Raw genomic sequence first — 13592 nt, forward strand, 5'->3', positions numbered from 1 at the left:
GAGAATGGCGTGAACCCAGGAGGTGGAGCTTGCCGTGAGCCAAGATCGCGCCACTGCACTCCAGCCTGGGTGACAGAGCAAGATTCCATATCAAAAATAAAATAAAATAAAATAATATTTTAACTGAAATCAGAGAATCTGGACTTAAGACAAGAAACTTAGTCACTCTGAAATCTCCATTTCTGGAGTCTTTAAACTGATGGCGTTGAACCACCACACTTCTCTCCCTTTGGAAACACACATTTCCCCATACCCCTAACCCATTTTAAAAGTTCATAAACTGAAATACATCTGATAGTGTCTTAGATTTTATGAAATACAGTAGATGATCTCTTCTGGTTTGAAAATGTTATGACTCTATGACTCACTTGATACTGATTCCAGACCCTTTAAGCTTAACATTTTTCTTTTAATATTTTTCATAAGGCAAGTAGTGCTGTAAAATGGAACCAACTTTCAGTAAACAGCTCTTCACCAACCGAAACAAAATAAAAAACAAATCACACAGAAGGATTTCAGTGTGAGATTTTAAGATACTATTTTACAGAAAAGGTGTACGTAACAACTATACCAGAACCACCACTTGAAAGCAGATGGCAGACTTTAACTTAATTATTTTAAATGCTGTCACTCTATTCCTTTGTTATGGATCATTTTTGTAGTAAAGTAAAACCTAAGGTAGGTTTTAAATATTTTAATCAATTTTACTCCAACAATGAATAAATTCTATACCCTCCTTTAATTTTATATGCGCAAATTTTACATATTAAAAAGCATTAATTTCAGGTCTGAAAAGGACTTAGGTTCTGTCATTTTCTTAACTATTCCATGACTTACAAACAGTAAAAATAACACTCAGGACCAAGTGGGGAGAACATGAACTTGATCTTTTTATTATTATTTTTATTATTATTATTATTATTATTATTATTATTATTATTTGAGACAGAGTCTCACTCTGTCACCCAGGCTGAAGTGCAGTGGTATGATCTCGGCTCACTGCAAGCTCTGCCTCCCAGGTTCATGCCATTCTCCTGCCTCAGTCTCCCGAGTAGCTGGCACTACAGGCGCCCGCCACCACGTCTGGCTAATGTTTTGTATTTTTAGTAGAGATGGGGTTTCACCGTGTTAGCCAGGATGGTCTCGATCTCCTGACCTCATGATCCGCCCACCTCGGCTTCCCAAAGTGCTGGGATTACAGGCGTGAGCCACCGCGCCCAGCTGATCTATTATTTTTAAATTAATTAACTATTTATTTTTGAGACAGAGTCTCGCTCTGTTACCCAGGTTGGAGTGCAGTGGCATGATCTCGATTCACTGCAAGCTCCGCCTTCCCAGGTTCACGCCATTCTCCTGCTTCAGCCTCCCGAGCAGCTGGGACTACAGGCACCCGCCACCACACCCAGCTAATTTTTTGTATTTTTTTAGTAGAGGAGGGGTTTCACGGTTTTAGTCAGGATGGTCTCCATCTCCTGACCTCGTGATCCACCCACCTCAGCCTCCCAAAGAGCTGGGATTACAGGCTTGAGCGACCGCACCTGGTCTTCTATTAATTATTTTTAAAGGAAACTTAATTTTATTACAAAACATATACAGTGAAATAACCAATAATATAATTTTGATAATAGTGATCCTATCAGAACCTTTTTAAAAACCAGAAACACTTGATAACTGCATGTCAACTTCATATAATGAGCACTGCTACAAGTTTAAAAGTTTATTTTAAGTACATAATCCTCTGATATTAGAGAACATATAAAAATTCAATGTTGAGGCTGGGCGCGGTGGCTCACACCTGTAATCCCAGCACTTTGGGAGGCCAAGGTGGGTGGATCACCTGAGGTCAAGAGTTTGAGACCAGCCTGGCCAACACGGTGAAAGCCCATCTCTACTAAAAATACAAAAAATTAGCTGGGAGTGGTGGTGGGCACCTGTAATCCCAGCTACTGGGGAGGCTGAGGCAGGAGACTGCTTGAACCTGGGAAGTGGAGGTTGCAGTAAGCCAAGATTGTGCCATTGTGCTCCAGCCTGGGCAACAAGGGCAAAATTCTGTCTCAAAAAAAAAAAAAAAAAATGTTGAAAAACAAGTTTATAAAAACCAATAAACTATCATTTTACCTGTAATTATTTCTATTAAACTGACTGATCATACAATGAAGTTCAATGGGAATTATGAAAATGAAATTCAATCATGAGTATTTGAAATAACATTTTCTTTCAAAGAAACTATAATTAAGACCACAAAAGCAACATGTTAATATCATTCAATACTTTAAACTATTATTTGTTAACAAAAAATCATCTAGGAGACTAATGTGTTAACTCCAAAAAACCTGGAAAACAAAACAGTTGTTCATCCTCAGTGAATATCAGTAGCAGAATCCCTAGGAAGCAAACTAACCTTTGTGCAAACTACTAGTACTGGAATGCCCAAGTTATGTGTAAGTGTATCCGCACCCAGAGGTAAAACTACACTGTCATCTTTGTCCTCTTGTGACGCAGTATTTCTTCTCTGGGGAGAAGCTGGGAAGTCTTCTCCTGGTTCTACATATTCTTGGAAGTCTCTAATCACTGAAAATCAAAGTAAACACAATTTAGAAATTGCTTTATTTCAGCAGGTAACTTTTCTTGCCATAATCTAAAGATAAAATTTACTCCAATTTATACTTAGTCTTGTGTAAGAGAAAAAACAAAAAGGGTTTGAGAAACCTATTTTAAAGAGAATATACAAACGACAAACCCACATTAATAATTAGGAGGCAGAATACTACTACTGCATGGGATGGCTCTACAAAGTAGGGTTCTATCTAGACCTGGCTCAATTTATGCAAACTATTTTGGCCAAGTCACAATTAGTTTTGTCTCTCTACCTTCTCTAATTCACAAAGGGCACTATACGGATAAAACAAAAATAAATGTGGGAGAAAAAATCCCACAACTTAAAAGATAGCCTAGATGATTTTCTAATACTAACTCCTTTCACTAAACCCTTTACTCAGGTCTCTCCTTTTTTACCTAGGCTCAATCTTGGTCCATGCTCATTCTGCAACCCTGGTACAACTTAACGAAATATTACCAGTGCCGATCAGTTTTTAGGAGTTATTTGCAAGGTTGTCAAAACTGTCACTAAAAAATATAAAGTAAATGTGAACATAACGAGAGACTTGAAAATGTATGTTTGGACTCAGTAATTATTCTCCTAGGAATTCTCAAGGGCATAATCAGTTATGCACACACAGGGATTTCCATATAACTCTTCTTCATGTTTAAAAGCAAAACACATTTAGAAACAAACTGTCCATAGCATAGGATTAAAATGGTGTATGAGAAAAAATTATACACAACTATAAAATGTCAAGTTTTCAAAGAATATTTAACATTGTAGGAAATAGTAACATTAAAAGAGATATATATAAAGCCAAAGTATGATTCCAGCTTAGAAATAAAAATACTGGGAAAAATACACAAAAGTCTGATTTACTGATTTACTGATTTATTTTGAGACAGGGTCTTGCTCTGTCACCCATGCTGGAGTGCAGTGGTGCAATCATGGCTCACTATAGCCCTAACCCAAGTGATCTTCTAGCTCAACCTCCTGAGTAGCTACAGGCATGTGCCACCACACCTGGCTAACTTTTTATTTTATTTTTGTGGAGACTGGGTCTCACTATGTTGCCCAGGCTGGTCTCGAATTCTGGGCTCAAGCAATCCTCCCACCTCAGCGTACCAAAGTGTTGGGATAATAGGGGTGAGCCACGGTGACTGGCTATTTTCTTTTTTTCTTTTTTTTTGAGATGGAGTCTCACTGTGTCACCAGGCTGGAGTACAGTGGTACAACCTCGGCTTACTGCAACCCCCACCTCCTGCGTCCAAGTGATTCTCCTGCCTCAGTCTCCCAACGGACTGGGACTACAGGTGCCCACCACCACGCCCAGCTCATTTTTGTATTTTTAGAAGAGACAGGGTTTCACCATATCGGCCAGGCTAGTCTTGAACTCCTGACCTTGTGATCCGCCTGCCCTGGCCTCCCAAAGTGTTGGGATTACAGGCATGAGCCACTGAGCCCAGCCCTATTTTCAATTTTCAAAAAACAAAGAATGTGCATTATTACTTACTTAGAAAAAAAATGTGTGTTTTCTCTTTAAGTAATTATGAGCCAGATCTTTGGATCATGAAGACTGACTCATATGGAGGAAAACTGTTCTGAATTTACATGGGGTCAAGGAATAGGGAATCCCGAACAGTTGGGCACCGTTCCCTCCAGAAACACAGGGGTCTGTATTTACCCTCAGCAGCCCTGGTGACTGCTTAAGATCAGAGGCTACCAGTGGCTACCAAATTTTAACAGTGGCTACCAAATTTTATCATGCACCAGAATCACTTCAAAGGCTTGTCAAATCCCAGATTACTGTTTCTACCCTCAAGAGTTTCTAATTCAGTGGTCCAGGATGGGGAGTGAAAAATGTGTATTTTTGACATGTTCCCAGCTATACTGATACTAGTGCTGCTGGTCCAGGGAACCACAGTTGAACAACTACTACTCTAGGATAAATCTAGACTTAGGGAAGAACAACAACAAAAACTCCACAGGCAATAGTAAACGAACAAACAAACAAAATTAAAAGTATTTAGACATCCCTTTCAATGATTTAGTACATACAAGTTTTACTGTTTTCTTACACATAAATTCCAGCAAGCTGTCAATTTCTCTTTAAAAGTTACTGTCAGTAAATAACAACAAAGGAGCTCATCTATGTATTTCCTTTTTTTTGTTTTTTGAGACGGAGTCTTTCTCTGCCTCCTAGGTTCAAGCAATTCTCTGCCTCAGCCTCCCAAGTAGCTGGGATTACAGGTGCCCGCCACCATGCCGGGCCTTTTTTTTTTTTTTTTTTTTTTTTTTGTATTTTTAGTAGAGACGGGGTTTCACCATCTTGGCCAGGCTGGTCTTAAACTTCTGACCTCGTGATCCACCTGCTTCAGTCTCCCAAAGTGCTGGGATTACAGGTGTGAGCCGCCACACCTGGCCCACCTACGTATTTTCTTATGCAAAGCACGATATTGGCAAATGAAGAACTCTAAGTGACATTAAAAAATATTACAGGCAGCTGAATGTGGTGGCTCATGCCTGTAATCCCTGCACTTTGGGGGTCTGAGCAAGGTGGATCGCTTGAGCTCAGGAATTCAAGACCAGCCTGGGAAACATGGCAAAACCCTATGTCTACAAAAAATAAAAAAATTAGCCAGGCATGGTGGTACGTGCCTGTAGTCCCAGCTACTCGGGAGGCTGAGGTTGGGGGATGGCTTGAGCCTGGGGGGCAGAGGTTGCAGTGAGCCAAGATTGTGCCACTGCACTTCAGCCTGGGCAACAGTGTGGGACCCTGACTCAAAAATTTTAAAAAAGTAAATAAAAAATGTTACTGGCTTACAAACCCGTTAGCAATGACTCATATAATTTTCATAATTCCCATAAAAATCTCCAATTCACATGAGCATGTATAAAATATGTACTTTGTAAATCATAAAACCATTTAAATATCTTTATATGTATACTGTCAACATCTTTCTAGGCACATTTCATTTTGACAAGGTCAGTAAGATTACTAATTAAAAAATGAAACTGCTGAAAATGAGCAGCTGAAGAAAGATTCCATTTTTTCACCCTGCAAAGCTACTTTCCAAAATGAACACACACAGCTTTTTGGCAAGGAGACAAGGCATCTCTACTAAACAGTTTACCATTGTGTCTTATGTTTCTAATTTGAAACTATATTAAAACCTAGCACATCATCTAAATAGAATTTTAAAAACAGTAGATACAGGCCAGGCCGGTGACTCACGCCTGTAATCCCAGCACTCTGCGAGGCCGAGGGGGATGGATCATGAGGTCAGGAGTGCGAGACCAGCCTAGCTAGTATGGTGAAACCCCGTCTCTACTAAAAATACAAAAATTAGCAGGGCATGGTGGCAGACGCCTGTAATACCAGCTACTCAGGAGGCTGAGGGAGAAGAATAGCTTAAACCCAGGAGGCAGAGGTTGCAGTGAGCCAAGATCACGCCACTGCACTCCAACCTGGGTGACAGAACAAGATTTTGTCTCAAAAAAAAAAGTACTTACAATATGCTTACTTCATTAAACCTTTTTCATAGTCAAAAATTTCTAATGATTAAAGTCAGCTGAGACACTTTGTTTTTGAAACCTACATTACTATTTCTAGACTACTTACACTTTTGCTCCATTTGTTTCATTTCTTCAGGAGGGATTTTCAGTTTGTCAACATGTTCTCTAACAACACTTGCCCATTTCTGTAAAGAATCCAAAGCAGTCCAAGGCTTTGACATGTCAACAACCAGCATAACTAGGGTATCCTTCAGAGATATGGCATCCAGTGAAAATTTAAGGAGGCCTTTGTGATATAGGTCTCCATCTAAGATCCATACATTACATCTTGTTTGATCTACAACAGACAAAACAAAATAACCAAGGCAACAAGATTAAGTAATTTCATCATCCAGCTAACAGTACCACTTGGTATTTTAGTGCATCTCCACAGGAGATGTGCTATTGGCTTTGACAAAATTCAACAATTTAGGCCATCTACCAATTTATTTAAAGGCCTAAAATGACTTCACTGTAGCATCCTCTACTTCATATTTCTTAATCTAAAACCAGAGGATGCATAACTTGTTTATGTTTTTACCATCAGCAGATAGAGATATGCATACCAAGATATTATATACAAAAATGAGAAGGCAAGTGATCTACAGAAGAAAAAATAGCTAACAGATAAAAGCTGAGTAGATAATATTTTTATCAGAAAATTAGAAGGTGAAATGGGAGTCAACAAAACAATCACTATCTGAGGGAACATGAGCTGAAAAATCGAGATTCTTTAAGTATGGCAGGAAAGAAATATCTGCACACCAGGATAGCTTAAGATGCTTAAAAGTATCATATACGAATCCCAATCCCAAATTAATAAAAGTATGCCTAAACATAGCTATTTCTTGACCAGCATGACATCACAGAACTTCTAGTAAAAAATTACACACTAAAAAAAAAAAAAAAAAAATCAAAGACTAATGTGAATGGCAATGCACCTCACAACAGACTTCAGAAATTTGTTACAAATGACACTCACCATCCCTGTCTTCATCATGCACATTTAAGTACAAATATTCCAGTCCTCTTCCTTTCTTATACTCCTCTATTCCCTGAATTTTTCTTATTAAGCTTGTTTTTCCGGCTCCATCTTCACCTAGATATAAAAAAAAAGGATACATCTTATAAATTACAACACAGATTATTTAAGGATGCTTTCTAGTACCAAGTGAAAGACCCAACTGGAACTAGCTTCAACCAAAAAGACAATTTGATGAAATATAATGGAGCAACTACAGTATCAAAGATGCAGACTTGGCTGGGTGCGGTGGCTCACACCTATAATCCCAGCACTTTGGGAGGCTGAAGCAGGCGGATCACCTGAGGTCAGGAGTTCGAGAACAGCCTGGCCAACATGGTGAAATCCCATCTCTACTAAAAGTAGAAAAATTAGTTAGGCATGGTGGCGCATGCCTGTAATTCCAGCTGCTCAGGAGGCTGAGGCAGAAGAATTGCTTGAACCTGGGAGGCAGAGGTTGCAGTGAGCCAAGATTGTGCCACTGTACTCCAGGCTGGGCAACAGAGTGAGGCTCTGTCTGAAGAAAAAAAAAAGAGATAAAGATGCAGACTCCATCATGACCAGGATTCTCCCTCCCGGTCTTGTTAAATCTTGTCCTATCCTATTGCAAATGACTTCCTCTATGGATAATTTTCAGGAGATGAGAAGGTAAAATGAAACACCTTAGGTTTCAGGAATTTCCACTCTCATGTCATCCCAGTTTAATCTACAAGGAACAAAAGACTCTTACTCTTGGCTTTCACTCTGAAGAACCTCAGTTAAAGACTCTTAATTGGCCCAGTTTGAGTTATATGTCCACCTAAGGGCCAATCAAGGGGGATGGATGGTGCATCAATCAGTTCCCTGAACATCAGGACAGGGAACTGTGACCCTTACCAGAACCATGAAGCCATAAAAAATACATCACAGGAGGGATGGGGAGAAAATGGGGATAAAAAGTTGGGCAAGAAAAAGTGTAGGGGGAATGTACAACAGACAAAAATTAAAAATAGACTTAAAAGTGTTAATGGCAGAAAATCATGTGATTTAAACTTGACACAAGTATTTTTTTAAAAAGGTTTAAAACTAGGCTAACTAGGCTAACTAGGCCAGGCGCGGTGGCTTATGCCTGTAATCCTAGCACTTTGGGAGGCCAAGGCAGGTGGATCACGAGGTCAGGAATTCGAGACCAGCCTTGCAGCATGAAGAAACCCCATCTCTACTAAAAATACAAAAAATTAGCCGGGCACCGTGGCGTGCACCTGTAATTCCAGCCACTCAGGAGGCTGAGGCAGGAGAATTGCTTGAATCCAGGAGGTGGACGTTGCAGTGAGCCAAGATTGCGCCACTGCACTCCAGCCTGGGCGACAGAGCGAGGCTCTTGTCAAAACAAAACAAAACTAGGCTAGTTGTTCAATGTTTCAGTGAGTGCTTTTTTTATATTGTGAGTATTTAAATGCTACTTATATGTTACTGTTTATGGACTTATTAGAATCATAGTAATAGTATTTATAGATATAAAACTGGAGTTGCTTGGATCTAAGGACTTATTCCTAGAGATCTATGAGTTCTCTGAGAATTTAAAAATTGTCTTCATTTTCATGTTAAGCTAAAAAAAAAAATACGTCTTAGGTCTTTGTATCTGAATGCTGCCACAAGATTGCAGTGCCCACCTCTGCAATGGTGTTTATAATCCTGCTGGGGCCAAGGTGAAGCCAAGTGAAGCAGACAGAACAGAAAAGAGAGTCAACACACAGGCACGCCAAATTCAAAGTATCCCAGAGCAGTCAAGTCCATATTCAATTGCACTGGGCAGACTGGTTCTTTTTATGAAGCATTTTCTAATACTTCATAGTAATAACTGTACGTTTACATAGGCAATAAAAAAGGTGACAGTAAGAAATCCAAAGGAAGTAAATATATTAAAGAGAATATCTGTACTCCCAATGTTCACTGCAGCATTATTCACAATAGCCAAGATATGGTATCAACCTAATTGTCCATCAACTCCATCAACAAAAGAATAGATAAGGAAAATCTGGTATGTGTATGTGTGTATATGTACATATGTATATGTACATATAATATATACACACAAATATATTATACACACACGTACCCAAAATGCAATACTATTTAGCCTCAAAGAAGGAAAGAATTTCCATGATATGCAACAATATGAATGAACCTGGAAGGTTCTTCATTATGTTAAATTAGGGGGCCCCAACCCCCTGGGCTGTGGACGGGTACCAGTCTGTGGCCTGTTAGGAACCAGGCCACATGGGGCAGGAGGTGAGCCAACAGCATTATCGCTGAGCTCCGCCTCCTGTCAGATCAGCAGTGCTGGCATTAGATTCCCATAGGAGCCCAAACCCTAATGTGAACTGCACATACCTGGGGATCAAGGCAGCATGCTTCTTAGGAGAATCTAACTAATGCCTGATGATCTGAGGTGAAAGAGTTTCATCCTGAAACATCACCACCCAGTCCATGGAAAAACTGTCTTCCATGAAGTCAGTCTCTGGTGCCAAAAAGACTGGGGACTGCTGTGTTAAATAAAACAAGCCAGGCACCGAAAAGCAAATACTCCATTATTTCACTCATACGTGCAACCTTAAAAAGTTGATCTTACAGAAGTTGAGAACACAATGGTAGTTACCAGGGACTGGGGCCATGGTGGAGGAGGGAGTTGGGGAGATAGATGTTGGTCAAAGGTTACAAAATTTCAGTTAGACAGGAGGAATACCTTCAAGAGACCTATTGTACAACATGGTGACTATAGTTATTAGCTATATACTGTACTGAAAAATGCCAAGAGATTAGATAGATTTTAAGTGTTCTCACAACAATGACAACTATGTGAGGTACTATATATATTAATTAGCTTGATTAAGCCATTCCATAACGCATATATATATTCCAAAACTTCATGTCCTGTAAATACATACAATTTAACCTAATTTAAAAAAAGAATTTGACATTAAATTAGTATTTTTCAGTACTGTCTTTACAATGTACAATTAAACTGGCCAATCAACAAAACAGATTAGGTTTAAAAACAGTAATATCTATGATGACAATGATTCCCATAACGATCATGTCTAAAATGCTTAAAATGAAAATAATAACCAGTAAAAAATAAAATATAAAAATATTTCTTTCTATTACTAAACCCAACACTGGCATTTAATTTCAGCAAAACATCAGTTGTTATATTAATGTTGCTAATTTGAATTTTATCAAGTTCTATAGTTTCTATGGCATTTAATTTATAAGTACTTATATAAATTAGTATAGTTTCTATGGCATTTAATTTATAAGTACATTTAACTTATAATTTTGGGGTTTGGAGTTATTTGGGAACCATAAGCCAAAAAAAAAAAGTATATCTAGTTGCCTGAGTAGACACAAGCATTAGACTTTATATAATAAAAATAATTTAAATACCATGTGAAGAGATCTATGAAGATCTTCTTTCAAAAGGAGCCTGAATCTGTTCTAGAACTAGGAAAAGAATCAAGATTTCTTAAAGTTTTTACTCTTATGACAGGCTACTTTCCTGAAAGAAATCCTCTAAGTTAACATGATATCAACTTAATTTGGATTATCCCACAAAAACAATGTTTTGCACTGTAAGTAAAAACCTAGTGCCCAGCCTTATAACAGAAGCTTACTGAACAACACAATGTTCAGTAAGTATTTTGTAAAGCATACACAGATCCATAAAATAAGCAGTAATCAGTTAAGTAAAACTACATATAATATGACCCAGGATTTATCTTATTTCTTTAATTCCCACTTTAAATGTTAGAAAATGAAAAGACACTAGTTTGATTGAGCCATTCCACAATGTACACACATTTCAAAACATATTGTACACAATATACACAATTTTTGTCAGTCTTAAAAAAGTGAAAAGATATCTTCATAAGGGTAAAAACTTCAGATGAGTTTATTTCAACTTATTTCTTAAAATATTAATATTTGAAATTACTTAAATATAAAGGTTTCCAAATAAAAAATACATAACTGCAGAAAATCTCACAAATCTAAGCAAAAGAATAGAAACCATATTACCTAGAAATAATTATTGATAATTTGGTTATCTCTGATGGTGATATTATGGGTAATTTTTCAATAACAAGCTTGTGTCTTCCTTTTGATCTCTAAAGGTTTAAGTCAGTTGATTCAGAACAGATTTTGAGCCAAAATACAGTTGGCCAGGCACGGTGGCTCACGCCTGTAATCCCAGCACTTTGGGAGGCCGAGGCGAGTGGATCACCTGAGGTCAGGAGTTTGAGACCAGCCTGACCAAGATGGAGAAACCCCGTTTCTACTAAAAATACAAAATTAGCCAGGTATGGTGGTGCATGACTGTAATTCCAGCTATTCGGGAGACTGAGGCAGGAGAATCGCTTGAACCAGGGAGGCGGAGGTTGCAGTGAGCTGAGATAGCACCACTGCACCCCAGCCTGGGCAACAAAAGCGAAACTCCATCTCAAAACAAACGAACAAACAAAACTGTCAATGTAACTATATATGCTCACTATTTTAAGCTCTTGCAGCCATCACTAAGGCATGGCTGTTTCCTTTTTCTAAAGACTGAACACAAGTGGAAGGGTTCTCCTCCACTTATCATGAGATCAGAGTTTATTCCTCTCTGTGAATGTTGTCAATCATTCATTTCACTGGACGATTTAATAATTTTCTAACTATTAGAACTATCAGAATCACCTGCAGGATTTGTTATAAGGTATCAGAATCACCTGAGAAGTTTGTTAAAACACAGATTACTGGGGCCCATCCCCTTAGTTTCTAATCCAGTAAATACTGAGTGGGGCCTAAGAATCTGCATTTCTAACAAGTTTCCAGAGATGCTGATGCCACTGGTACAGAGGCCACACTGAAAACCACTCCATGGCTGGATGTGGTGGCTCATGCCTGCAAAGCCAGCACTTTGGGAGCCGAGGCAGGAAGATCACTTGAGCCCAGGAATTCAAGACCAGCCTGGGTGATCAAGTGAGATCCCATCTCTATCTGTTTTTAAATTACAAAAAAAAAAAAAAAAAAAATTAACAGCAAATTAAAAAAAAAAAAAGAAAGAAAACCACTGCATTAGACATTTATTACACTAAGCCATACACTAAGAATGTGAAGATCCTTATATCAACATTGTTGTCCTCTAAGAGCTCATAAATTGGAAGGTGATAACAAATAGGAAACAGTTTCAAGATACTGTCATTAGGACTACACCAGATATATGCAACAAATCAGGAAGTCAGCCCAGAGGGAAGAGCCTGGTTTTGCTTGGAAGTCAGAAGTCTGCAGAAAAGGTAACAATTAAGCCAAATCTTGTATGGTTAATGAACCATGGAGAGTTTGTCATTCCAGGAAGTAAGAACACACGAGAAAACCAGGTACAGAGACCCAGAAGCAAAGAAGAGTCGTTCTAGGAAGGACAAATAATTTGAATGCATGAAATTTAGGATGTGAAGGGGAAAGGAAACAAAAGGTGAAAACAAACAGAGGCCAGATCATGAAGGGCATCTTATGCCAGGCTGACAAGGTCAGACTATTCTGAAAATGAGGAACCACTGGCACAGTTTAGGTACTTTAGAAAGACTACTATGGAAAAGTGTGGAAGAATGACTGACAAGAATAAGTTTAGGAGTAAAGAGACTAGACAACAGACTATTAATGGAGTCCTAGCAAAAAATGAGGTAGTTCTGATCTAAGGTATGGAGGCAGAGACAACTATACTCAAAGGCTGTTTTGGTTGGGAGTTGGCAGAGAAAAGGCAGACACAGAAGTCAGAGAAGACTGCCTGGCTATAACTTCAGAAACATCATCCTCTTTTCCAGCTGCCTCTGAAGTGTTTGGTCCTAAGTCTTTTTGCAGACTGCTCTTCTACCCCTACCCAACATTTGTTACCTAGGGTTCGTTCCTCAGTCCTCTGCTCTTCTCACTGTATATGTAATTCCCAGAGGCTCTGCATATCCATGACTTCAATTCCACCTAAAATCTGGTGACCCACAGACTTCCTTCAAGGATCAGCTTCTCCTGAACTGCTTACTAGTCATTACTACTGGATGTCCCATGAATACCTCACATTTCAATATGCACAAAGCATTATCATCATCTTGCCACTTTCCCCAAAACATTGACTTACATAATTAATATAAGAGTCCAGCCTCAAAGCCTTTATATCCACTATTCCCTCCACCTAGAACAAAGTTCCTTCAGATATCTGCATGCTGCCTAAACTCCTTTTTGCCTTCCCTCAAATATCACCTCCTCAGGTAGGCCTCCTTGACCACCTCCATTCATTCATTCCTTCTTACAAACAACCATTTACTATTCATTCATTCATTCATTTTAGAGACAGGTCTCACTCTGTTACCTTTCTTCATTCATTCATTCATTTTTAAAACAGGG

General features: G+C 38.7%; 1 protein-coding gene across 1 annotated transcript in view; it reads right to left on the minus strand.

The window, feature by feature from the left end:
* DYNC1LI1 (dynein cytoplasmic 1 light intermediate chain 1) overlaps nucleotides 1-13592 on the minus strand; it is a 49581-nt gene that overhangs the window by 13982 nt on the left and 22007 nt on the right. The window contains exons 3-5 of the mRNA XM_038002960.2: nucleotides 7140-7256; nucleotides 6225-6455; nucleotides 2402-2571 (exon numbers count right to left, since the gene is read on the minus strand). Of these exons, the coding sequence (XP_037858888.1) occupies nucleotides 2402-2571; nucleotides 6225-6455; nucleotides 7140-7256 (518 nt within the window). The remainder of the gene's footprint in view (nucleotides 1-2401; nucleotides 2572-6224; nucleotides 6456-7139; nucleotides 7257-13592) is intronic.

This window comes from Chlorocebus sabaeus, chromosome 15 (genome assembly GCF_047675955.1).
Source record: "Chlorocebus sabaeus isolate Y175 chromosome 15, mChlSab1.0.hap1, whole genome shotgun sequence".
Lineage (NCBI taxonomy): Eukaryota > Metazoa > Chordata > Mammalia > Primates > Cercopithecidae > Chlorocebus > Chlorocebus sabaeus.